At 49.5% G+C, this 26,717-nt stretch overlaps 7 protein-coding genes, besides 1 other annotated feature; 3 read left to right on the top strand and 4 right to left on the bottom strand.

Annotated features, from left to right (window-relative positions):
* Positions 1-289: 289 nt before the first annotated feature.
* Positions 290-1,729, bottom strand: FFUJ_13524 (probable 60s ribosomal protein l3 (rpl3); the record flags this gene model as incomplete). XM_023576219.1 has 5 exons in its annotated part: positions 290-542; positions 598-1,271; positions 1,324-1,480; positions 1,574-1,659; positions 1,724-1,729. The coding sequence occupies 5 exons, from the start codon at positions 1,727-1,729 to the stop codon at positions 290-292; spliced, it is 1,176 nt and encodes a 391-aa protein (XP_023429617.1).
* A 580-nt stretch (positions 1,730-2,309) lies between these two features.
* FFUJ_13525 (probable TPR-containing protein Mql1) lies at positions 2,310-5,285 on the bottom strand (the record flags this gene model as incomplete). XM_023576220.1 has 8 exons in its annotated part: positions 2,310-3,803; positions 3,859-4,103; positions 4,153-4,309; positions 4,362-4,454; positions 4,506-4,685; positions 4,750-4,832; positions 4,882-5,085; positions 5,144-5,285. The coding sequence occupies 8 exons, from the start codon at positions 5,283-5,285 to the stop codon at positions 2,310-2,312; spliced, it is 2,598 nt and encodes an 865-aa protein (XP_023429403.1).
* Positions 5,286-12,709: 7,424 nt separating this feature from the next.
* Positions 12,710-12,819, bottom strand: a tRNA (tRNA-Met).
* Positions 12,820-13,866: 1,047 nt separating this feature from the next.
* On the top strand, positions 13,867-15,522 carry FFUJ_13526 (probable glycine hydroxymethyltransferase, cytosolic; the record flags this gene model as incomplete). XM_023576221.1 has 4 exons in its annotated part: positions 13,867-13,914; positions 13,992-14,042; positions 14,107-14,471; positions 14,532-15,522. The coding sequence occupies 4 exons, from the start codon at positions 13,867-13,869 to the stop codon at positions 15,520-15,522; spliced, it is 1,455 nt and encodes a 484-aa protein (XP_023429404.1).
* A 1,412-nt stretch (positions 15,523-16,934) lies between these two features.
* FFUJ_13527 (related to transcription regulator SPT7) lies at positions 16,935-20,474 on the bottom strand (the record flags this gene model as incomplete). XM_023576222.1 has 3 exons in its annotated part: positions 16,935-18,128; positions 18,185-19,347; positions 19,400-20,474. 3 exons carry the CDS (start codon positions 20,472-20,474, stop codon positions 16,935-16,937), a joined length of 3,432 nt encoding a protein of 1,143 aa, XP_023429405.1.
* Positions 20,475-21,993: 1,519 nt separating this feature from the next.
* FFUJ_13528 (related to VanZ domain protein) lies at positions 21,994-23,026 on the top strand (the record flags this gene model as incomplete). XM_023576223.1 has 3 exons in its annotated part: positions 21,994-22,286; positions 22,400-22,959; positions 23,013-23,026. The coding sequence occupies 3 exons, from the start codon at positions 21,994-21,996 to the stop codon at positions 23,024-23,026; spliced, it is 867 nt and encodes a 288-aa protein (XP_023429618.1).
* A 279-nt stretch (positions 23,027-23,305) lies between these two features.
* Positions 23,306-23,962, bottom strand: FFUJ_13529 (uncharacterized protein; the record flags this gene model as incomplete). Its single annotated transcript, XM_023576224.1, has 1 exon — positions 23,306-23,962. One exon carries the CDS (start codon positions 23,960-23,962, stop codon positions 23,306-23,308), a length of 657 nt encoding a protein of 218 aa, XP_023429406.1.
* Positions 23,963-25,410: 1,448 nt separating this feature from the next.
* On the top strand, positions 25,411-26,345 carry FFUJ_13530 (related to prefoldin subunit 3; the record flags this gene model as incomplete). XM_023576225.1 has 5 exons in its annotated part: positions 25,411-25,442; positions 25,510-25,635; positions 25,743-25,854; positions 25,907-26,182; positions 26,235-26,345. The coding sequence occupies 5 exons, from the start codon at positions 25,411-25,413 to the stop codon at positions 26,343-26,345; spliced, it is 657 nt and encodes a 218-aa protein (XP_023429407.1).
* Positions 26,346-26,717: the final 372 nt, after the last annotated feature.

Below are 26,717 nucleotides of genomic sequence, written 5' to 3' on the forward strand. Positions count from 1 at the left end.
ATCTGCATGTCTCGACACCAAGGTCTCGTTTGGACTTGGACAGCTACAGAAGGCGGCACAAACACAACTCAAACACACATTCACCGGAGAGCAAAGGTACAGTCATATTAACATTGGGAATCTCGTTAGAATTTTTGAAAGCCATCCCTCTTCTGGCTGGACTTTTTTTACGTTCCACGCCAGTTATAACCTAACCCAGCCCAAACGCAAGGCGTACAGTAGTAACGAACCAACCCTCGACACCGGTGCAATGAATTGGTCAAGACAAGAAAGAAAACAAGCAGCCGCTCTAAGCGGAGGCAAGATCCTTCTTGAGGGTACCCTGGTACTGCTTCTTCTCCGCAGGAGTCTGGAAAGCACCATGTCCGAACTCGGACGAGGTGTCGATCCACTTGAGGCTGACCTTCTCGAGGGCTTTTCGGGAGGTCTGGGGGAACATGGTCTTTCGGAGAGTCATGACTCGCTTCTTGGTACCAGGGATAGAACCCTTGACCATGACGAAGTCGTTGTTGACCTCACCATAGCGGACGAAACCACCGAGACTATCAAAGTGTTAGCAATTGTCAGCCGATACCTGGCAAGATTGGGTCAACATACGGAGTGATGGTCTTCTTGGTGACATCGATCTCAGTGGCGGCGTTGTCGTCAGCATCGCCCTTACCAATGCGGTAGATCTTGTGGTTGACCGAGGTTCGGTGATGGTAACCTCGCTGACCAGCACGGGCAACAGTCCACTGGACGTGGGAAGGATGCCAAGCACCGATACAAGCAACCTTTCGGAGACCCTTATGAGTCTTGCGAGGAAGCTTCTTGGTACCCCAGCGGGCGGTAACACCCTCGAATCCGTGACCCTTGGTAACGGCAATAACGTCAATCATCTCATCCTGCTCGAAGATGCTGGAAATGTCAACGGGCTTCTCGAAGAGCTCCTGACCGAAAGAGACCTTGTCGGCGATGGAACCACCGTTGACCTGGATCTCCATGAGGTGGGCCTTCTTCTGCTTGAGAGGGGTCTTTCGGATCTGGGTGTGGGCGAGGACACGGACCACGGTGCAGTACTTCTTGATGCGCTCGAGCTCGCGGGTGATGGAGGCACCGCTGTTCTCGGAGTGCTTCTTGGCGTACTTGGTGAAAGCCTTCTTCTTGCTCTTGTACCAGTTCTTGTAGAATCGGCGCTTAAGCTCGTCGCCCAGATGCTCGGCCCAGACGGTGGTGAGGGATCGCAGGCCTCGGGGAGTCTCGATGTATCCCACAAGACCAACAACGATCATCTAAAAGATGTTAGCCATAGGCACATAGCCAAGCGGGCTGCATTGTTCGTACAGGTGGGGTATCGACGATGGTAACAGCCTCAACAACCTCCTTCTTGTTGGCCTTGGCGCCAGGTCGGTCGAGGTCACGAACGATGGTGGTCATACCAGCCTTGTAACCCATAGCGGCTGTCAGGTGAACAGGCTTCTTAGGGTCATCCTTGGGGAAGCTGTTTGTCCCAATGCATTAGCCAATGTCTTCCTCAGCTGGGAGAGATTGCCAAAAAGTTTTTCTTCTTGTTGGCGCAGCAGAAAATACTCACGACTTGACCTTTCCACGGTGACGAGCAGCGCGCTTCCTGGGCAGATAAGCCAGGGAGCCGTGGCGGGGAGCCTCATACTTTCGATGCTGTCCATATTGTTAGTTTACCCAAACTGAAGCAACTGCTTTCCTTGTCGAGATCTTCACTCACACTCATCTTGGGCTGGCTGTGTGGTTTGAGGGGGTTAGTATGAACCTGAGTTGTCAAAGCCTGAGAAAGAAGAGATAAAGAAATAAACTGTGGGCGAAATTTTAAGCGAATCGCTCGAAATTCGTGGGGTGGCCCGTGCACATCCAGACCCACCGCCCTTCACTCACCGAGCCGACCGAAAGAATCGAGGGCTAGATTCTACACCGAGACGGTAGCCCTCTAGACTCTCACGTGACTTCGATAGTTTCTGAGAGTGATCTAGCGTGATCGTGTCTACCAGGGGTAGTGTGAAATGTCTGCAGCCCAACGTCACTGGATGGAGGACACGGTTTGTAGTAACACAAGATACAACTGAATTTTATTGATCAGAGTAAGGAAATTAATGTGCATAATATTCTTGTTCGCCGGTGAAATCGTAGCCAAGAAGGACCATAACCCCCGGTTTTGAATTTCTGTCTCGAGCCTCCCCGTCCAAACAAAAGAAACCACGCCCCCAGATAATAGTGGTATACAAAAAGGCAGACTAATCGGCACAGATAAGAGATGTCTTCAACTCATAAATAACAAGCAGCTGTCAAATTATCATTCATTCAACTTTTGTGACGGTACCAGAAACTCCGTTTACACCAGCATTCGCGGGAGTGGATGTCTTGGCATCTCCAGCTGCCGAGCTGGGACCAGAGCCATTTGTGACAATAGTCGCCTTCTTCTCGTCTTCCCCACTGTCATCGTAGTCCTCGTCAACGTCCATCTTTCTTGCTGCTCTTTCAGGCTCGGCAGGGGGAGCTGCGCGAGGGGGAGGCGGAGCATGTTCCAGACTTGGGGGGCGATCTTCTTTAGGCGTAGCGGATACTGGTGGCTTCTCGTGAACGACACCAGACATCGGAGTAGGTGGCTGCTGCATTGGTGGTAAATGGCTGGGACCAGAGGCGTGGCTCGGGGGGTGGTGGGCTGCTTCTGAGGGATGATAGCTCTCAGTGGCATGGCGAGGGGCTGATTCGGGTCTGCGGGGTTCCTCGCGGCGTGGTTCATCAGGTCGACGAGTATCATCAGCCCGTCGAATTTCGGAAGAGTTACGACGATAGTTATCACGAGGAGGAGTAGACGGTCTTCGATGACGCATGTCGTCGAGTCGAACTCTGTTTTCCTCACTGGCTTGCTTCTTGGCAGCAGATTCTTCTTCCCACTCTCGCATGCGCTTGGGGCCGACTGAAGGCGGCCGGTCATCCATTCTCTGCATGGCAGCCTCCGCTACTGCGGGTGGAGGAGGCGGTCCTGGCGGTCCGGATGGTCCTTGAGGGCCATTCTCAGTTCCCTGAGCAGCCATCTCAGGATGTTGAGGATACAGAGGGGGGGCCTGGTGCTGAGGGTATGCGGATTTTGGTGAAGGCATGCGGTTGTCATGAACAGGGCGGCCATCAGGTCGAGGGCTGTTGGTAGGTCGGAAAGGAGCCATGCCGTTAGGAACGTTGGGGCCATTAATGTTGCTGGGTGGGGGTGCTGATGCTGACGGTGTTGCTCCACCCCAGTTAGGATTTGCGACTCGTCGCTCAGAAGCGGGAGCAGAAGGCTGGGATTGTGGAGGGGCGTGCGGTGGTTGAGAGTATTGATGGCCGGGGGGAGGAGGGGGTGTTTGACCACGGCGAGGGCCGCCTCGATTGGGATCGTTATAGGGCTGGCGCAACTGCTCTTGCTGAGGGCTAGGTTGTCGCAGAGGTGGTGCAGGTCCTCCACGGAAAGGCTCGCCTCGGGCTTCATAAGGATTGGGAGGTTGCGGTGGAGGGTTGATGTTAGACAGTCTGCCCGCCCAGTTCTCTCCTGGGCCTTGAGGGGGTGGTGGAGGACCGGCAGCAGGCGGCTGTTGAGTTGATCCTCCCCATTGTGGTCCGACGGGGCCAGCGGCCTGGTAAGCTTGCGGGTGAACATCTGCAGGCTGAGGAGCAGGAGGGGGTCCCCCATTGGTACCACCAGAGCGAAGGAGCTGAAGTCTTGCCTTGATATGGGGGTTGTTAGGATCAAGTTCAGCAGCACGCTGGTAAGCATCTAGAGCATCCGTGATTTGGTTGTTACAGCTTTCGTACTATCAAGTTGTCAGTATACAGCCAGGGGGAAAAGGGTTGACCGATAAAACATACCAAAGTTCCCAGATCATACCAAACTTCTGAGATATAAGGGTTCAGCCTGATGGCGCGAGAATAAGCGTCAAGTGCGTCCCTGTACTGGTTGATTTGATAGTAAAGCACACCGATGGAGCACCAGAAAGTTGGGTTCTTTCCATCTCTATAAACAGCTTGTTGGTAAGCCTCATAAGCTTTTGGATACTTCTGCTGCGACATATAGCATCTGCCCAAGAGATACCAACTCTGGGCATCTTGATTGTCTGGTCGCATGTTAGACAGGTATTAAATTGTTTTGCCTTCATAACGTACCTGCGCCGACCGACTTCTCCAAATATTGGATGGCTCTATCTTGGCTCTCATACGTGTTGCTCTGCTGGTGATGCAGCCAGCCAAGCTGCTGAAGAACCTTGGCATGGTTGGGTGAATGGTCCAGGACACGTTGGTAGGCAGCCTTAGCGCTATCGAACTGTATCAAATTAGGCATGTCGTTATGTTTGCTGCTATGGCAAGACACTTACATCCTTCTGCTGCTCATGGACATGACCAATCTGGAACCAGATGTCTTCCTGCGTCAAGGGACCAGGAGGAGAATTGACAATGTATTTGAAGCACTGCAAAGGTTAGCTATGCGCATCCAAAGTGGGCACAAGACCAGAACGTACCTCGAGACTCTGAACCCACTTGTTCTGTTGTTTGTATATTATACCGAGTCGGAAGTAGATCTCATTTGCTTTCTCGAAATCAGGCTGTATGTTCATAACTTGAGAGAACGCTTCTTCGGCGTAATCGTAGCTGCCATAGCGATCGTACAGTATACCAATACCATACCACAACATAGGATCCTGCGTTGTCTTGTCAGCATGTTGCGAGCAATGCAAATACTCCGCCTGTTGTGCAATCACTCACCTTGGGGTCTCTCAAGTTAACCAAAGCCTGTTGGTATGCATCATAGGCCTTTTGCAGGTTCTCTGTCATTAAATAACAGTGCCCTGAGTAATTGGTCAGTGTCGTGTTGTCGCATCATGGCAACAAACGTACCGAGGTTTCCCCAAGCTTCGCCGTTGTTGGGCTCAAGCTGGACGATGGCGCGGAAGAACTCAAGCGCCTTCTCGAAAGCTTCACGGGTCTTGTAGAGGAGGCCAATTGCGTTCATGGCCTGGGTTGAGTTGGGGTTGGCCTGAAGAGCGCGCTCGTATGCGTGCATAGCTTCATCTGGATTGCGCAAAACCTCCGCATAGCTCCCTATACGTACGTCAGCCTATGTCGTCTTGTCTTGCAACGCGACGCGACAACCACTAACCTATCTGCAACCAGACAGCCTCATTCATGGCCGCGATCTGATGTGATGGCGCAAACTGAGGCGGCGGCGGAGGGGGCGGGGGCACCTGGCCCTGATGCTGTTGCATTTGCATCATGGTCGGCGACGCGTGATGGTTCGCCATTAGGTCGGCACTGAAACTGGCGACGGAGTTGCTATGGTACAGCAGGGGTCGGACTTGACAGCTGATGTGCGACAGACGCGAAGTCGAGTTAATACCACGCGGGTTGAGACAGAGGAGAGTCGCGGTCGTGATTCAGAAAGCTGCTCCAGCTAAAGGGTTCGTGATGAGTTGATGGTAGTTGCCCCTACCCGACGAGTAACAAGGGCGAAGCGAATTGAACAAAATGTCAATGCAGAGCCGCGGCTAAGGCTGAAGCGGTGCGAAAACAATACGCAGGGAAATCGAGGGTCAATGGCAGCCCAAATGGGAATAGAAGAGAGCGGGATGATGAGAGAGATAAGATACAGGGCAATCCAAGGCGCGACGGATGAGGCCTTTCGCGGGCATGGAATGCGTTGCAGAAGAAGAAAGTGAGGAGTACAGGACGGGGAGAAGGACCTGAGCAAACCCGTTCCAAAACTCACCTAACCCACGACCAGCGGGCAATTTAAGCGCACGGTGGCGTGAAGTGGGATGGGGGATATGAACCCACTCACACACACTACCCGGACTCCATCCAACCCAACTCAACGCACGCGCTCTCGAGGCTCGAGGCTCACTCACGGTTAAGTTAGGTTAGGTTAGCTCATAGCTTACATACAGCCCACACACCTCACACCTTTCACCTCACCTCACCTCAGTTTCCGATGCTGTACCCGGCACATCACACCCTCCCTACAACGCCAACCTACTCTGGCTTAGCCTACATGGCTTGGTAGCCTTCACTCTCTACCTAAGCTGCTAAGGTAGTCCCCTACGTCCCTACGGCCTACTGCCCGGTGGCGGCGGCTTACAGGCAGGCACGTACCACCTAAAGTAAAGTACGTACTGGACCTGATACCGGCCCTGCAACTGCAACTGCAAGTCTGCAAGTCTGCAAGTCTGCAAGCTGCACGCTCAAAGGTAACCTAAAGCTACCTAAGCATGAGATAAATATGGAGCGCACCGAGCAGGTCCCTGTCCCTGTCTTTCAATTCTGCGTACGGATCAGTGGCGCTTTGCGCAAGGGATCGCAGAGGCTCCGCTTCAACCTTCAGTTGACAAGACGCAGCGCAAGAACGAGGAGGACTCGACAAACGGGAGTATTCAGAGTTACGATTTGGCTATGGGTTACCATAGGTTCCGTCAATACGCTTTGTTCATTCACCATACCATTTTATCCCCTGGTATTGATACGAATATTAGCAATAGTAGTAAAAAGTATGAGCGTGCATATCCTGTCATGTCTGCCTTCATCATTAGCATTGATATTCCGCCTCTGCTTATCTGGTGCTAATCATAGAGAGGGCGGATGAATAAACGTCATGGAATAATTCGGGCAGAGACTTGAGCTCCAAGTCAAATCTATCAGAAACCACGTTTCAGCGACTTTACTTCAGGTGCCACAGCGACTCTCAGTGTCATTATTCAGTCTGTCATACACAACTGCGTTTAAAAAGGCTGTCTACCTTTGAGCATCTGTCTCTTCGCTCAAAGTCGCGCATGCAGCGATAGTGATGATGGTGTTCATCTCGGGGGGGCTAGGGTGCCAAGCGAAACGATACCGATTTAAATCCAGCAACGCACGTCCCACATCTTCCATTTTGTGTGGCGCATCCCGTCTGAAATGCATGCCAAGAGGCTCCACCGGATACGTACCTCAAAGAGACCTGACAGTCCTGGGGAGGCGTCCGGGCTGTCTCGTCTCTGCCAGGGTGAGGTATGGCACCGAGCTTAGCACTGAACAGATTAGGGATTGGGATGGAGGTGAGACAACAGCAAAGTGATGGGTTTATAACACAATGAGCATGCAGACCTATGTACATACGTCTCGATGGGGCAAGCATATCTGCACGAGTAGCCTCTTCCAGCGACCGCAAGAAGAAGTTTCGGATTGTTTGTAACCATCTATCTGGCTGCGGTAACCTGGACAAAAAGAGAGAGCCCAAAACACACAATGGCCACAGCTGATGAGCGACGGGTGACAGACACATGATATCATCATGTATCAGACATAGATTGGCGAGAAACATGATCAGAAAATAACGAGGACGAGCAAGCAAACGAATCGTGCAACAACGACACAATCCCCCGTTGAGAGGCGATGATGTACTCCGTAGCCGTGTGGGCGGATGTTAGGGGAGGCTGGATAATAAATTGTGGCCCATCAGATCGAGGCGGTGGTGGCTTTGCGGAAGCACTAAGGTAGAACAGAAAATGGAATATTATTATCGCGATGGAATGGCTAACCTTTTCACCGCTTGCCGGACTCGCTACTAAACTGTTCCGGAAGTCTCCCACGTGTTTCGGAGCCAGCTTTCTCGTAAGCAAGTCGTGCGCCGTTTCGGAACATGACATCTTGTTTTGGCCTGGGAGGGGGAGATGGCCCGACCAGGGAAACAACTTAACGAGCGAGCGGGAGGAAAAGGGGGTTTCCCGGGCCCAAACCAAAGGTACATATTAGCGCATTATGCCCTCTGGCCCTGTCACCCTGGTGATATTAACAACATCCAAGATTCAATTCAATAATTCTCTTTTCCTCAATGCTATCTGACGTGCGTAGAATAGCTATAGTAGCTACGTATTCTGACTTGAAATATGCATGTATATACAAGAGGAAGGAAAAGCCGCTGGTGTAAGTGTTTTCAGACCATTACCAGTATATTCATGGCCTAAAGCAATTGAACTGTCGCTACCAATGTTAGTAGTATGAAGAGTATGAAGAGTCTCCCAACCCAATGCACGATGACAGCGATAAGCAATATGATTCGTGGCTCAGCTGGCAGGGCCGACGATGCTCAGAGAACTCATCACCACGGTACGGTGGCTAGCTGTACGGAGTACATCAATTAACTCAGCCGTGCAGACAGGTCAGGCATTGCTAAATAAAAAGAAAGGGGAGCACCATGGTTTTGGCTTGGGGTTCTCTACTTTGTGCTTGGGCCAAGGTCTGTTGTCTGACTAGCCCCAAAGCAAGAGACGACAAGAGAGCTGGAAGCCAATCGGCAGAGTCATTCCTTCTCCGCCGCGAATGGACATACATTGGATCGATGCCGTTGGTTGGATTATAGGTGAGGTGATGCCATCCATTGCTGGGGAGGGGGCGGCAACGCGCTTGTTGGCAGTTTGGGGATGCACCCAAAGAAACCTCAGTGCAAAAAATCACAGATAAAGTTAGATAACGATGGATGGCTGGTTAGGGTTTGGTCGAGGGGGAAACGGTGTTTTTTTCTTGACGATAATCTTCCGTCAAAAATATAAATGTATTGTTTTTTATATCTCGTATAGCCATCATCCAGGGGAAACAATAGCAACAAGGAACAAGGGGTGTCACAGTATCGTCGAGTCACATTTTGTGTGGACGGATCAATGAATGCCACTGGCTGATACCCGAGCAGGCGAGAGACAAGAGGTGAGGCTCGTTCATGAAAAAAGGACGGGGCCACGGGATGGGATGGCCATGGGTATCCGCGGTAGCAACTGAATGATGGGAGGACTCTCTTCCTACGGAGCTAGGTCCAGGAAGGACGCCAGGGCTCGTTTAAGCTGGGGCTGTCTACCAAGGCGTGACGATGCAGATGGGGACGGGAGATGACAAGAAAAGGTGGGACAAGGGGTGAAGGGCAGCTCCGGGGGAAGAGGAGGGGGCGTGTGAATTAGTCATAGGCGTGAAGCTTGGCCTGGGCGTTGACTCTGGGATCAACCGGCGCCGGGGGCTTAGGAAATGGGGACATGGAGCTGTGGAGTGGAGAAAATGGGACAGATGATGATAGCGGGCTTGCAGTTTTTTTCTTCTGGCTGTATCTTAGGTATTAGATGAGGTGGTTTAGGTAAGTAAGTACGTACTCTTCGACACAGATCAAAAGTGGAGGTGCTTATGCACTGCAGGTTGAATGCTGGTGGAAGCTTCAGTGGTATGGTATAATCAGAGACATCTCCGACCATTCATGAGAGAGACCTTGGCAGGATCTTGAAAGAGTTAATACTGGCATATGTGGTGTTGGCCATGAGCAATCAGAACATATCTCTTGTGTCCCAGACTCCCAACTACCGGGTAGCCTAACCTGAACCCTAGACCTTTGAGGAAGATGGGCTGACTGGTCCATGATTTTGTCAGCATACCTTACCGACACAACTCAGTTTCGGTTTCGTGCTTTTGGGAGTTGTCTGAGTCTTGTACTAGACCTGGTGGCATCTGTTCAAGCCAACAACGTGAGCATAGCTGTCACTGGATTGGGAGCATTCTCCAAAAATCTACTCACCACGTCCTGCATCCAAGCCTCTGAAGCATCCATGTCAGTTTAAGTATCCATGTGATCCATGATTATCACCATCTGCTCCTTGGTGTCGTGTAGGCCATTGAGCACAGAGTATATATGCAACCGAGGACACGCAAATGCGGTGCGACCACAAATCGATTGCATCCGCATACCACCTCCAGTACCCAAAAACCATCTCCATCGTCGCGAGAAACGACTTACAGGCGATGCTACATCGCGCGAGGCACATACATATCGTGCTGAATACTGGTCTTCAAGCAAGGCTACATGCAGCCTCAATCACGCACCAGCCAGCTTCCGGTGCCGTTCTCCGAACGTTGCACCGTGACACACAAGGTGCACAACAGAACAGCCAAGCGCTTTTCATCGCGATCTGGTTCAGCCTTGGCAATATGTGTGCTCTGTAATGATTCTAGCCCTCAGCTCCCCAGAGTAGGCACAGTAGCTTATTGAGGAGGACAACTCAATTTACCAGGGTAGCAAGGCCCTACGCAGGACTGACACTGCCCGTACTGTAAAACACTCATGCCTGTGCTGGAAGCACAACACCCACTCTACAACGCCCCATGTACTGTATGTATGCGAACTTGCTTTTTCCTCGCTCTGTTGTGTTTTGTGAAGATCGATCTTATTCGCTGATAATGCGGTCAGGAGGGCAAGCGGCTATTGCTCTGGCTCGCTCACGTCAGGGTTTTGATTTCGCGGCTCTCGCTTCGTTTGTAATAAGGCATGAGGTTTGAGGTTGATTCTCTGCTTTGCTCTCAGTTGGTTTTAAGGCCCCGTCATCTCTGAACGATGACAAGTCGCACCGGGCCGAGCCTCCGCAAAGGTGATCCGACGGCCGGGCATGGGTATTCGGTAGGAAATATACCTCGCGGCTCGGCAGCTGACAAGATGGAAAAGTACCTTATAGGAAAGACGCGTTTTTTCTCAATAGCAATGCAAGGTTTATGGAATACTAGCTCGAAATCTCAAATTGATGGCAATTCTTGACTTTGGATCTAAATGACATTGTCTCGACTACGAGAACTATCCGGTTGACGGTAGGGATGAAGATCTATCAGTCTAGTGACGACCTAACCAGGCCAACGTTTCCAGTTCCATTGGATAGCAGAACCAGCACGTACATACATACACCTACGTACGTAGGTGCTGGGACCGCCTGGGCTGGGTCTAGGCCCTGCAGGACATGGATGGGCGTGTTTTAGAGGACAAGAGACCACTCATCATTACCCAGGATCTGCCTAACATCTCTCCACATAGAGATCGCGCCAGCTTTTCCTGGACTGCAGCCCTCCCTTCCCTTTGCCTTTCTACCCCTGGCTAGAGCCCCAGCCTCCTCTTCCTTTTATTCACTGGGCTATGTTTCAGAGGCAGAGAGGAGCTCAACTCGCTAATTAGCATCAAGATCGATCAGTCGTGATATCCATCACTGCGGCGCTTTAAAGAGTTTTAGAGTCTCTAACTGAATATAAGTCTTTTTCTTTTTTTTTTCTTCATGCAAGTTTCAACCTGCTTTTCAAGTAGGTTTACAGACGCACACTGGACAATTTATCCCAACTACCGATCCACCATGGGGTCTATCGGCAACGACAGCTCATGTCTATTTAGCGCGAACGTCAGGGAGCACTTAATCTCTCTTCCAACCCTGAGCATAAGGGTCTGCATACAGAGTCATGTGACTTGGAACGTGATGGACTTTGAGTATGTGCTAGGTAGTTCATTCAATAGTTCTTCTGGACGGATTCAGACGCCTCACCGGGTAAAATTGACGCACATTACATATCTTCTTTACTCGTCTAGCTATTGGGATAATAATGAGGCTAAGAAACTCATATGACGCTCAGCACAAGGACGACACACTTGTCTAGTTCTTCTAGAATGATATTTGACAAGGTTCCACTCTTAGCGCATCTAATAGACCGCTGCTAAGTGTCCGCTTGAGACAGTCCCTGAAGCTCATAACCCTTTTTCACATCCTCGTCCTATCCAAGACTAGCAAGGTCTCATTTCTCGACTGCTGTGGTATCCAATGTCAGTCACATTCCGATAATCAACACTTAAGTGCAACACAGAATCACGCGCCACAACGAACTGTTCCCCGTCCCCCGAGTCAAGAATGACTGGCTCCAGCAGCCACAGAAAGAAGCAAAACTTCCTTGCCTCGTTACGTAGCGCATACACCACCTGCTGATGAGCGCATACGGTACCGTCTGCTTGTCTCAGCTGCAGCTAATGTCGCCTAGTCACAGTGATGCGATGTTGACTTGGTGTAATGATTCACAGTTGTGGAACAAACAGTTGCGATTTCTGAGACTGTAGGGAGGGACGGATATGCGCAGTGGAACATGGCCGTCAACCCGTATATGGGCTGAGACTAGTATTTGGTCTGATTATGAGTTTATCCTCATCTTATGCGGTAAGGTATAGTTCTCCAGACTCTGACATTCCTCCGGGATTGGATTTTGTGCATAGCCGGTTTATTCATCTTATGTTGCATTTCCTGACCGGTCTCTGCAAAGTTCCAGAAGCATATTAATCACGGGCCATCGTGTATAATCACAGGTGTTGAAAGTCTGGAGGCTTTGAACCACCCGTAGCTACTCCGAAGCTTCTACCAATACCTGTTGCACATGCACCGCATGCCAGAGCTTTTCATGGAACTGGCCCCTAAGTCTTCAGCAAGCATATAATACTTACCCTTCACGATCAATTTCCAGTGTTCTACGGACCATGAACTCTCGAACTAGACAACAGGGGCAGCGCGAAGAGTTACTTTGAGTCAATCGTCCGCCAACTGTCCTCCTTTGAACGCAGTAGCTGGTCTCATCCTAGAAGGACATATGTAATAGATCCTCCGGCCGTGGTAAGAGTTCGAAAGAGATACAGGCCTCTCGATGCAATACATTCGATAGTGGCTCGGATCTTCCGAGGGACATATTGTCTCATGCTGTGCGTAGTTCTCTAGTCGATTTTTCGTTGTGACTCTTGCTCGTTGTCATATTGTAATCTGAAGTTCGCGCCGTCTTCCGTATTTCACTCAGCATCAGCCCAAGAGTTGCTGGGAATCAGAACAAAAAAAACCAAGTAAAATATAAACTGTCAAGTAATAATGGAAAAAGTTCTTGTCGGTGGAGAGGCTCGAACTCTCGACCTTTGGATGACTCTGACTTCTCGCCAGATCAAACTGATTTCAGATATGAGACCAACGCTCTAACCAACTGAGCCACACCGACCATTTTTGACATTCAAAACGTTCAAACTGATGATTAATAAGGTTACGACAAGTAGAAAAAGGTCAACAACCTTCAACAATGGGCAAATGCCTTATGACCGGTGAGATCTCATAACTCTGCTGCCATTGACTCTTCGACGTACCTCTAAACGCGGGGCGTTTGCTATGTTGATTCGGAGAAACGTGATCGGACTCTACGGGAGGTCACGCCGTGAGAATAATCACAACATCGGGAGAATTCGTGAAGCCAAATACGGAGTTTTGTCGTATTTCGGTGTTTAACATGGCCTCGGTGTTGGAAGGGAAGATGCTTGGGTATTCAATTGACTGCTGCTAGAGGTGGTTCGGGTTGTACCAAGAATAACAATCAATGCATGGTGGGTGGATGTTGAGTCAACGAGACACCGACCTACAGCCAGTTAACACAGTCATGCAATGTGCCACGACAGTCGACTGCCTAGTATTTTAATTTCACATTAAGTCAAGCAGAAACCTCAGGAGTCTAGTATGATACTACAGAGATCCAATTCAAACTCATGAGTAGTAAAAACTGAGAGGCAAAAAAGGAACATATTCCATGAGACGATCTTCAGGGTAACCAGCCCAGCAGGGCCAATGGAATTGTATGACATAGGCTAATGGGATTAACTTTTGAGCTGGACCCCAGCAACCAGTGGCTAATGACCCCGCACCTCCAAAAACCAGACCTAATTGACCCCGCCAATTCAGTGTTCATCCTCCTGTATCGCTTCTGAGGCTCACGCTCGGCACAGTTGAGCTTTTTTGCCGCATGCGCTAACCTGTCCCTAGCTCACCACTTGTACCTCTGTGAGTCTGTGGTGGCCGTCTTCGGAACCCGTAGGCCAAAAAAACGGAAAATTTTCTTTGGGCAAGAGGGACCTCTCTGGAGAGCTACTTCTACTTCTACCTGGATCCTCCCACATGCTTTTAACTCTCTTCCCTTCCTCCTCCTTCACTCACTCAATCATCAATCTTAAGAGAGACATCCCACCTGTTTCTTTTCTCGCACTCACCAACAACCTTAACAATGTCTCCCACAAACGCCGAGTATGCGCTCTCTCAGTCGCACAAGGAGGTGAGCTACCCCCCCCGCCATTGCCCCTCGTTCCATTATCGAGGGTATACAAGATCCATTGACTCACACTCCTTTAGATGCTCGAGAAGTCTCTCCTCGACTCCGACCCTGAGGTCGCCTCCATCATGGTATGTCATACTCAATTGAGTACCTTGGCCATTTCCAGTCAACAATGACTTACGTCCGCTACAGAAGGATGAGATCAAGCGTCAGCGCGAGTCCATTATCCTCATCGCCTCCGAGAACATCACCTCCCGCGCTGTCTTCGATGCCCTTGGTTCCCCCATGTCCAACAAGTACTCTGAGGGTTACCCCGGTGCTCGTTACTACGGTGGCAACCAGCACATCGACCAGATCGAGCGTCTCTGCCAGCAGCGTGCTCTTGAGGCTTTCCACCTCGACTCCGAGAAGTGGGGTGTCAACGTCCAGTGCCTCTCTGGATCCCCTGCCAACCTCCAGGTCTACCAGGCTATCATGCCTGTCCACGGTCGTCTCATGGGTCTCGACCTTCCCCATGGTGGCCATCTGAGCCACGGTTACCAGACTCCCCAGAAGAAGTGAGTTTGCCAACAGTTCAGTTCTGTTACGCCTGTGGCAATATGCTAATCATACAAAAGGATCTCTGCCATCTCTACTTACTTTGAGACCATGCCTTACCGTGTCGACCTTGACACCGGCATCATTGACTATGATACTCTCCAGAAGAACGCCATCCTCTTCCGCCCCAAGGTCCTTGTTGCCGGTACCTCTGCTTACTGCCGTCTCATTGACTACGAGCGTATGCGCAAGATCGCCGACTCCGTTGGTGCCTACCTTGTTGTCGATATGGCTCACATCTCCGGTCTCATTGCTGCCGAGGTCATCCCCACTCCCTTCAAGTACGCCGACATTGTCACAACCACCACCCACAAGTCTCTCCGTGGTCCCCGTGGTGCTATGATCTTCTTCCGCAAGGGCGTCCGCTCCGTCGATGCCAAGACCGGCAAGGAGACGCTCTACGACCTCGAGAACCCTATCAACTTCTCCGTTTTCCCCGGTCACCAGGGTGGTCCCCACAACCACACCATCACTGCTCTGGCTGTTGCCCTGAAGCAGGCTGCCAGCCCCGACTTCAAGGCCTACCAGGAGAAGGTTATTTCCAACGCCAAGACCCTGGAGAACACTTTCAAGACTCTCGGCCACAAGCTCGTGTCTGACGGCACTGACAGCCACATGGTCCTCGTCGACCTCCGCCAGCACAACCTGGACGGTGCCCGTGTTGAGGCCGTCCTTGAGCAGATCAACATTGCTTGCAACAAGAACTCCATCCCCGGTGACAAGTCTGCTCTCACCCCTTGCGGTATCCGTATTGGTACCCCCGCCATGACTTCTCGTGGCTTCGGAGAGAAGGAGTTCGAGCGTGTCGGCAAGTACATTGATGAGGCTATCAAGATCTGCAAGGAGGAGCAGGCTGCTCTCCCCAAGGAGGCCAACAAGCTCAAGGACTTCAAGGCTCGCGTCGCCAGCGGTGAGGTCCAGAAGATCAACGACCTCAAGAAGGAGATTGCCTCTTGGTGCAATGACTTCCCTCTTCCCGTTGAGGGCTGGCGTCTGGATGCCGGCATCTAAGATGCTGGAGACATGATTGCTCCTCCAAAGGTCATCCATCTCTCAACATGATGTGATGCCTTTACTCTCCAACACGCATTTAACATGGATGAGGCAAATGGCGAAACGTTCAACAAGCATGCATTTCATCACGGCGCAGATACCTAGTTTGTTTTTTTGGTCAGGGCTTTTTTTCAGGTCGGGATATATAAGCATCCTTCAACACAAGATGGAATCGCTGGAAAAAAGGTAGTGGGAGTTGGGTTATGTTTATGATATCTGAGATGGTTATTCCCTCTCTCTAGCTGTTTTGTCACTCTACCCACTGGAATGGAATCAAGATCAGTTGGAAATGCACTCCACAATGAATAGCACACAGCTAAATAAATTCAATGGCTGAAGCAAAGGACTCCTCGTCTTATCTGATTCGTGAAAGTGTTCCGACTTGACAACAGTGATAGTTTCCAATTGAGATCTCTGTCTTGACCCCCTTAGTTCGCCGTTAGCAAAACTGGTAACTTCATATGCAAGCTGTGAGATGTGGGCTAGTAAGGTAAGAGCACATTGAGGTATTTGAAAATGACCAAGAGAAAGGTCAGAGGCTCATCACCCATTATATACAAATTGCAACTGCTGACACATCGTTTGTCTGCTCAACATCACAACATTGGTAGCTTGCCTTCATGTTCAATCATCGCTTATTCCTTTATTTGCTGCTTCTCAACCGCATATCCCATTTGGCCCTGGATCCAAGGCTTTCCATCTCATGAAACAAGTGCTTAACCCTTTCGCCACCAGTCCATCCATCCAGGTCCTTTCTAAGAAAGAGAAAATAGACAACGAGGTCCGTATATAATAAACGCAACATCCTGCCATGCACCCCGACGTACTTGTGCCCATCCTCATTAGTCCATCAGGTGTTGACCTTTTCCATACGCCGGCTAGCCATCAAGAGTCAAACCACCCACATAATGCCTGCTTTTGTTGTCCGAAGGAAATCACGACTTGAAAGCCACTCGCGCAACACATCGTGTACGAGTGGTGAAGTTAGGTACAATGGCCTTTCGTCTTCATGTATCGAATAAGCAAGTGCTGTGCCAACCCCAGAGCTCCGAATAGAAACGACCAGTAAAGAAAGAGACAGAAACGCCTTGGATGGATGATTTATTGAGTGGTTGCTCATATGCAAGATAAAAGAATAACGACAAAACCAAAGACCAGCTTCAAAAGCCCATAAAATGTTTGCCAGGGGTATGTAAAAGGGCGTCAATACCAAATGTATGAAAAGTAGTACATGATTTATATGAAAAGTAAGTTGTAAGGCACTGGCACAACAGAGTGAGTGCATGTTTGCGAGAGCGGGCATGGTATGGTGTCTATGGAGGACACCAAACTCTCGAATAGTTTATAGTTGCCTGAGGCGTTGCACGCCACTACGGAGCAATGCTTTCTGGGCTCATCATGCCGACAGTGTCGTCCTTGTCTGTTTGGCTGGCGTTGCCCTGACTATGTATGCTGTCCTGCCTCTCCATGTTTGGAGCCAAAGCAAGAACTGCAGGGTTGGGGGCCGAGCCAGTTGCTGCACTCATGGACTTCTTCTTGCCAGGGGTAGTACCTGGTGCGCCCTTTTCGGGTGATGCGTTTGCATTGGCTTTGGCCTCGGCGGCGGCAGCTTCCATCTTCTTCTTCTTCTTCGCGAGTGCCAATTGCTCCTTAGGAGATCGTTTCTGAGCGGTTACAATCTTTCCACTCGCGCCCAACCGTGGACGAGGTTTCTTTTGCTTGGTAGGCAGGTCTTCGTCCTCCACAAGGGGCTGATCGCCATTAGCGTGCAGCTTAGCCAGGAAGAAGTTCTTGACCAGGCCAATTTGTTCCTGAATGTTCTCCTTAGTGACTGGCTCTGAAGAAGGCAGTGGTTCAAAGAGATCAGTGGCTGCTTCGCCAGTCGTCTGTGTCTGCATCTGGTATTGATTGCGGACTCTAGTTTGCAAAAGATGCAAGGGCACGGAGATCATATCAAGTCCCATCTCCTTATCCAGACCCAAGGCCCGGAAACCAAAGAAATCTTCACCAAGGTCCTCAGCAAAGTCACCACTAACGAACTGCTCACTGCCGTCTTTGAAAGCACCAACCCCATCAGTTCCGGCATCTTGAGCCAGAGCAGGTCGTAATAGGTCAGTGAGATGAAGCTTCATCCGCTCATGTAGAGCATCTAACTTGGTGCTCAAACGATCGAGCTCATCCTTCGCGTACAATTCCAACGAACTGATGTCATGACCATTCTCGTCCAGGGTGTGGAGGATGACTTCCTCGGGAGTGAACCTGGGTTGAAATTTGGACCCTTGAGCATGCGCCGGAGATGGCTTCTTTTCTGACTCGTTGTAAACATTAAAAGTACGGCACAGCTTCTGAAAGTAATCTGATGCAACGCTGGTGAAGGCGTCCATGGCTGATGGCTGGAGTTCCTCGAATCCCGTATGGTAGAGGACTTTGGCAATCGAGCGCTTAAGGGCGTTTTGGCATGTTTCGGGCGCCATCACAGGACCGTCATCGCTGATGAAATGAGGTTCAATATCCTGTTCCACGAAGGGATCCGAGTTTGACTTCGGAAATTGGTTTGTATACACCTATATCAGATTAACAGATTAGTAAATGAGTAGTACCCATCATGGTTTTGACATACCTGAGTTTGAACTTGCATCTGCTTGATGACCGAGATCCTGGTTGCAAGTTTCCTTGTCTCTTGAATCTGATGTATATTCTCATCCATCTTCTTCGTCAGACGACTTGTTGGTGCTGTAAATGACCCAGGCGGCACCAGGCGTAGAAACTCCTCGTGCTGGTTGATAACTTTCCCTTCTCCATCTTCGACCCACTGAAGTTTGGGGTGAATATCCGGTATGTTGCTCAACGTATCATAGTAGTCGGGTATCACCTTAGCCTCTTCTTCCTCAATTTCCTCAGCCAGAGTCTCGGTTGGCTTTGTTGCCGAATCTTCAGAAGCCACAGCTGTAGAATTTGCTTGAGAATGAGTAATGATACCTTCTGCCTCTGCCTCCCTTTGTCGCTTGAGGAATCGACGCATACCAGCCTTGGAGCGAACGAGTGCAGGGGCTTCGGTGTTGAACTTGTTGTCCTTGAAAAGCTGAAACCGCTCCTTGGCAACCAGAGCTCGATCCTTCTTAGTAGTTTGCTTCCATACTTTGTACTCTTCATCCTCAAAGGCCTGCTCGGCAGCTTCACCAAACGCTGAGTTCAGTGCCAGGCCATTGATACTTGGCCCATCAATGTCCATGGCATCGGCGTTACTCCCCATTCCGGAATGGCCGTTAAGTCCGCTTGGTGTGAGGGAACCGGCAATCGGTGGAGTGGCAAAGCCATTGCTGCCGTCAACCTCTGAGCCTTCTCGGACTTTTCCCAGAAGCCCATTTACTTGAAGAATGGGCTTCTGATCTATTGCTGGTGTGTCCTCTTTCTGATCGTTTGGGGCCTTTCGTGCCTTGCTTGTCCCCTTTGCACCAGCTTTGCGACCTCGTGAAGACATAATGGGCTCATCATCGGAATCCTCTCCAGCATCGTCATCTCCGCCATTCTGTTTTCGCCGTTCTTCTGCCTCAACCTCCGCTCGAGAGCGGATGACAAGGTCTGGTATCAATGGAATAAGTTTCTCTGCTTCCTTTCTCATCCCATTGGCCATGCGTCGTAGAGGGTGATTCATATCTTGGTTGTACCTGAGGCAATTGTCCCAGATCAGGTTAAGATCCACAACAAAATCAGCCTTGGATTTGTAAGTCAGACTTTTCAACTTCTTGGTCATTGTGCCAAGATCCATGGGGTTTTTGATGACTAGAGGTAAATTAGTTTCGTCAGTGGCACGAGACTGTTCGTGGTTTCTCACAATTGTAGTAGTCTGGAGCATCCCTCTTGTTCACTCTTGTCAGAAAAGGAGTGGAATATTCCGTATGCGCCTTGAGTTCTGTCAAGACCTTTTCTAAAGCCTCGTACAATTCCTCCTGGTTCACATTCTCCTCGCTGGCCCATTTACTCCTATTTTTACGGACCTCGTTCATCAAGAGCCTAAGTTCGGCATCAGAGGCGCGAACCTGATCTCGCTTCATGTCGATACGAGCGATGAGATGTTTCAATGTTAGGCTAGAAGCGCCGAGATTGGCACTACTGAGTGAGCCTTGGTTTGGAACAGCACTATGGTTATTAATTGGATGATGGTTGTGATCCATCTCGGCCTGGAGCTGCTTCTCAGAATCTTCAAGTTGTTGTTGTTCTAGCATAGCGGCATGGTCATTCTCCAAGGTATGAAAGATGGTGTGGAAACTCCTCCGAGCGGCAGCTTCGGTAGCTGTACGAGCTTCCTCAAGTTTCTTGATGGCATCTTCACCATCTTTATCTTTCGACTGTGAGCCATCTTGATCCTTGGATTTGTCACCATGCTTGCTTGGTGATGTCACCGAATGAACAGGTGAGCTCCCTGATTTGGATGGCGACAGTAACGTATTGGCAGGGGCTCCAGCAGAATGAGGTTTTGATGCTGATTGCGAAGGCTCGTCATCTTCTTCGTCGTCATCATCATCGTCGTAGTCGTCCTCATCGATGGTGCGCTTTGCTTTCTTTAAGGGGGGTTCCTTGATTGGCTCGTGGTCGGTCGTGGGAGGGATAATGTTTGCGGAGGGGGGCGGAGAACGTCGTAGCGCAGATATCGCGGGATAATTATAAGAACCATCTTCGGAGAAAAGCAACGCGACCTTGTCCTCGGTCTTGCGATATAAATCCGCAAATAGGGCGCGTCGGTTCTCTTCCTCGATGTCAAGTGGTGCCTCAGGCATCAGCACACTTGGATTATCAATAGGAGTCTGAGTTCGCGCAGGGACATCATCGAGATGCGATACGCTCCTATTACTGTTGGTATGGTGCAAATAGGGAGGTTGCCAGGCGGGCTGGCCGTTGGTGATGGACATGATGGACCCAGGGCGATGATAGCGACAACGGGGCGCGAGTCGCCATGCGCAACAAGATGCGCTCGCGTGCGGCGGGACCGAGGGCGATTGGTGAGCTCAAGACCACATGGGACAAACGAGAGGCATCGGTAGAGATGGCGTATAAAATTTGTTGATTATATGGCAAGCGGAGGGTGGTGTTTTGATGGATCGCGTTCTGCCGTTTTGTCGTCTGTTCAAGAGGTGAGGTTGATGATTTGGGGGGAGCCTTGCCAGGTACCTTTCCCGAAGCGGAGAGTTTTCCCTGAGTGAGCGCGCGCTGGACCGACTCGTGGGGGAATCTCGCGGGGGAGAGTTACGGGTACTAAGGACCTGAAGAGGCTGAGGTTATAGGCGGGTCAGTGTAGGTGATTGCAGAGTTGCCTCGAGTTGTTGAATTCTTCTCTCTACTGAAACTAGGTATTCATCGGTATGCCAATCCCTTTGTTTGCTTGATTGTCCGGTCTTCGGCACACTCCCTTCTCATTGATTATCCACAATGTATTCCGTACCTACAGAGGACCTGTTTCGGCCCCGACGATGCCCAGAACCTCTTTGTCAGCAAATCACGTGCCAGAAGGCAAGTTCTTGAATCTTAGGTACTAAGGCAGTATGAACTCTGCCTGCTCCCCTTTAGTTAGTAGGTTTAAGAGGGTTGAAATTCTTGGAGCCAGGCAACGTCTGGAAGTTCAACTTTTATTCATGTCTACCTACTAATCTTCAGGTACCATCGTAAGGAACTCGACACATGCTTTCTTATATGAACCGTGATTTTACATCGAGCTCTCTCAACAATGGGTGTATATTACTAGTGACAATGAGTATATGCAAACAATGCAATACACATCCTTGTCTCCACAAACCATGAATGAAGAACAGCGCCATCTTTCTAGATCACCCCAGATATTATCTGTAGCCAGTGATACACAAGATCGAGGGGTATGGGGGGCATGCCTGCATCTGTGTCTATACCTAGCAAGCCTAAAATGGGGCGCCCAATGAAATCACCAAAATCAAACTCTTGGTTGTAGCCTTGCAACCTCCTGAGGCGTGGAGAATGATGGCGTTCATTGTCGTAGCCTTGTGTCAGTCCTATATTTCTGGTTATCTGTGTAGTTTGCTCAGTCTTTGCATGATCGCACAAAAATTAACAACCTGAAGCCTCATGAACTACCTGGGATCAAAGGTTGAAGGAGTGATCTACTGCAACTAGGCATGAGGCAGCAGGAAAACTTCTGGCTTTAAACTTAGGTGCCAAAACAAATTCGTCTTAAGACCTATAGATTTATGGTAAAACTTCATCTAAGTCTTTTTGTCGCTGATCCTCAGTTTTCTTGTACCCATTGCTGGGGTCTGGGTAGCACAAGTGTCCACATTACACTCCTCTTAATCCAATTGGATGGATGATATGACAACCTCCTGTTAAATCAAAGTTCATGCACTGCCACAGTTGCTAGACTAGCCCCGCCACAAGGGCTATCGTCGTCACTCAGCTCCCAACATGGAGGAGAGCTCCACGCTTTCATTTCCTCCAACTGCCTGCCTTACCTACTACTACTACTACTACTACTACTTGGTCAAAGCTCTGAAACCTAGTCTTCTACGTACAACGAATTATTACAACTTGTCAGGCTTTGCTCATAAAAGAACAGCCATTTGTTCCGAACGAGGCGCTACGTTTGGAGAACGGAGCACTCTTATACGAAATTGGAAGTTAGAAGGCTCTGTTAGACTTATCAAGCTCAACCCCAGCCACTGGACTCCTCATGATGCGAATACGGCTCCCGGTTGCAGGTACGTCATGGCATTATGTCTTGCCTCAGTGTTGTCAATGAACTGTCGTCCCATTCTGGGATCCATTTTCTGATCTCAAACACATACTCATTAGCCGTGAATCCGACTAATAGCTTGCCAGGCGTCTTCCTGCTCCTACTCCTCATTGCCGCCTACGCTGGATTGACTTCAATACAACTTGGTCAATATGTCAACGACAAGGCGTTGCACTTCACCACCTTCTTTGCGCTTACCGTTGTGTTTTACTGGGTTGTCGATACGAGTCGAAGACGTGTTATGAATATGACTTTGGTCGTTTGCACAATCGTTCTTGGTGTCGGTTCCGAATTCGTCCAAAGCTTCCTCGATAATGGTCGGGAGTTTGATCTATACGACATTATTGCAAATGTGATAGGAAGTTTATTAGGTGTTGGCCTTTGCTCGTGGTACCACAAGCGTATGCTTGAGCGCAAGCGACGTAGACGTTACAGTGCTGTTCCTGGCGAAGAGCAGGGTGATGTTGAGCTTGGAGAAGGCCACGAGTCAGGCGTCATGGAAGGGAGCAGCCGCTCTCAAACATTGGAAGAGGAGGTGGACAACTGGGACGAGAACGAGATCGATGATGACTGGGACGAGGACGAAACACATGAGGCTTCAACCAACACCAAGACGTTGGAAACTAACGCGGACAATGGTGACTTGGGAGATACAAAGAAGCGAATGGACTAACATGACCGATGAGCTTAGCTATGGTCATGTAGAGATGCTATGCCACGACTTATGACTGGATGGCCCCGCACGATTTATGTTCAACTTGATTACATTGTGTTTGATGGCTTGGTGACTTCTTGGTATCAGATGAGCCAAACAAGAATATCCATTATTTTCCCATATTGGATATGATATCGACGCTGAACTGTCCTAGGAATTATTCCCGCCTTGACCTGTCTCGTTCTGATATGGCTAAATTATACGTCTCATAGATAGTAGACTGTGGAAAAGTCAGCCTCCAGCTATAATAGCAACTGCATGGGGTATGACTAGCCCACGATGGAAGTATTGCTCATAGCCCTTGATTTGTGTTCCTTTCCTCTATCCTGTCGCGCCATCTCATGGGCTTGTTTGGTGGAAGAGATGCAGTCGTGCAAGAAACAGCGACATAATTTAATGTCGGTGAGGGGACCATGCTTGTAAGAAAGTGCGGATTTCCAATCTCTGATGTACAGAAATTCCGTTTCTTGACTGACTTTAGTTGGACCTTTGGAGTCAGGATCATGATCTCCGTCAGAAGTAGATGGGGTTATCACCGGTGCTGATATTTCGGACATAGGCTCTTCTTCAGGATCAGATGAGGCTACTAGTTCCGCTAATGTTGTGGCCACATGACCATCATCGGAAGAAAAGAAGTCTGCTAAATGCGGTGACGCTTTGAGCTTGTAGGGAGTCCAATCTCTTCCCGGGTCCTGGCGGGCGGAACCTGCAGCTGACACTGACTTCTGGGGAAGAGGAAGACCATCTCCAACTGCTCCATGCTGGTGAGGAAGACGGCGAGGACGATGCGCCAGATATGCAGGCTCAGGGCGCGTTCTGCTATGCCACTGCCGTCCTTTCTTATAGGCCATGGGTACTTGCGGCATCTGGTGTCGCTCTTTGGCAAGGCGGTCTGCTAATATTTTGGAATCCTCGGGGCTGTCCATCTTAAGATAATGTGCCCGGTCCCGGGTTTTCCTGTTGAGGAAGCATAAGGTAGCGATCAATCCACTTACTGAGCTTTGAAGACGAGCTTTTATTTGAAGACACGCTGGGGCCAATGGAATGTAATAGAGGCAGCGGTTCAGAGGATTTGGCATATGGCTTTGAGAGAAGCTGTCTTGATCAGCGAGAAAACAGGGCATTCCAAGTTGAGAGACTCCCGAGGAGGGCTTCGATGTCACTTTATATTTAACAATAAAATTAAAGTACAAGTTGAGTTTCGGGAAACTAAAGTAAACGGTGATGGCTATCCTTGATAGGTAGCTATTTTGTAAACAGGATGACTGCAAAACTTTTGTGAACAAGCTTTGCGATAATCACTTGATGCTAAGGTGAGGACCTCTACATTTTGGCCTGGCCGCATGCCAGGTGAAGATGGCATACAATTTTCGTCGCGATTCGGTCCGAGCTTGATAATACTATTGGATCAGGGGTTTAACATGACTCCTCGTTTCTGCTCATCACTCAAATTAATGCATCTTCTTGTGAGAGCTTCTGGTCGAGTATGCACCAGGCGCAGTCCTTGGGCGAGTTAGAGCATACCGATCGTTTTTCTAACAACTCTGATAACTGGGGAAAGTTTTAGCTAAATGCTTGCGCCAGATTTGACTCAGTGTCATGCGACTCTTCGGCTAAGAACCCCCAGCTTGTCATGTAAGTAATGATGGAGCCTTTATAGGGTTGCGTACTCTCATGAGGTTGATCAGTGAAAGGAGGACAAGGAAACTAGATGTTGGGAAGGGGGAAGTGATTTATATGAACTAATAAGACCAGTGTAGCTATCAAGTTCGTAACTATTGTTTTACTTTGGAGAAGAGTACTGAGAATACACTGTGCACTTAAGCTTATTCAATACCTTACTACTAAGGTCAGTATAAGAGGTGGTCACGATACGGGGAATTCGATTTGAAATCCCCACACAGAGCGATTCTAAAGGAGAAAAGACCAAACGTCAACAATAATCAGTACAAAAGGAATACACCCCTGTTAGGTATTGCTAGACCACCTCGAGACAACCTCAATCACATTGCGAACCTGAGGAGGATACAACCTTAGGGAGGATACAACCTTGGGGAGGATACAACCTTGGGGAGGATACAAATGTATCACACCCCTACAGTATACCTTGGTATATGGTGACTGTTGCCGTAAATTGTCTCAGAAAGACTGGAGAAGAAGACTCCCTTCGCAGTTTGGATACGGTACCTATTTTATCATGGAGGTGAGATACAGACAGGTCAAAGTCAAGGTGAGTGCCCCCACCTTCACCGTTGACCGAGCCAGGTGAGACCCCACTGACGAAATGCTCCGAATCGCAAAACCCGCCCACGCCTGACCCCAGCTTCATACAGCTACCTCGTCTCGCCCAAATATCTAAATCAACACTGACAAGATGGCGTCAAAAGGAAAAGAGGCAGCGCAAAGGTAAGAGACCAAAGAAACTCAACCTAACCTCTCATGAAACTGAAGACACAAGCTTACCCCCACATAGTAAAGATGCTACGCCAACAAACCCACGGGGCATCCCCTATGCTCCGTTTGTCGACAAGGTCGAGGACTATGTCTCTACTCGTGACGACGTCGAACCCACTCTACGAAGCTTCCAAGAAATGATATCGTGAGTCAAATTTTGTCGAGAAGCTTTAGGACGACACACGCCCTCAAATGCACGCTCTCTTCAGCTTGCGATGTAGACATTGGCGCTGACTCTAGATGGCGGGGTAGCAAATACCAATTCATGGAGATGAACTTACAGAAGCGAATGGGTGGCCTCAAGGAGAAGATCCCGGATATCCAGAAGACTCTTGACTCGGTCAAGTTTTTGAAATTAAGAAAGGTGTGCACGTACAGCGCGTTCTTGGACAAAGCAGGACTGATGCTTGATGTAGGATGACGACGAGGCGATAGACACGACGTTCGAACTCAACGACACTCTGTACTCGAAGGCGAAGATTCCAGCGACAGAGGAGGTCTACATCTGGCTAGGAGTAACGTCCCCTTATCGCCAAACATGGCAGCAGGAAGCTGACATTCTACAGGCGAATGTGATGCTCTCGTACCCCATAGACGAGGCAGAGACACTATTGAGTTCCAAGCTATCCACGGCAAAGACCAGCTTGTCTAATTGCGAAGAAGACTTGGATTTTCTCCGCGAACAAATTACGGTAGGTTTGAAAGCCTTCGCTACCAGGGTGACCGCCACTGACCATGCCGTAGACAATGGAGGTCGCTATAGCAAGAGTTTACAACTGGGAGGTTGTGCAGAAGCGAAAGGACAAGGTCGAGGAGGAGGCAGAGAAGAAGAAAGGGAAGTCCCAAGGCGAATAATTCAAAAGAAGAGGTCCTTCTGGTATCTGATGTGTCCATGAAATGTTAAACTGCAAAAAGTAGAGTAAAAATGAGAAGAATACCAAACTCTTTGCTAGCAGAGGTTTGTTGTTTTGGTAAACCATGAGAATTAGCAACAGATCTAGCGCACCAAAAGTATCACACGAATTGTTAGGCAGAAGCTTTGCTCCGGAAAAGAATAAAAACACACAAATTCGATAATAACTTTAGAAATCCTGATGTACGGAGGCACAGAAGGCAATGATTTATGAAGTTATGAAGCTAATAATAAGGGACCAACCTCGTCTTGGTGGAGCACAGGAGCTGAAGTCCTGGGAGCCACCTCGGATTGGCTGTCAACGAGATGAAGAT

Source organism: Fusarium fujikuroi, chromosome FFUJ_chr04, assembly GCF_900079805.1.
Source record: "Fusarium fujikuroi IMI 58289 draft genome, chromosome FFUJ_chr04".
Lineage (NCBI taxonomy): Eukaryota > Fungi > Ascomycota > Sordariomycetes > Hypocreales > Nectriaceae > Fusarium > Fusarium fujikuroi.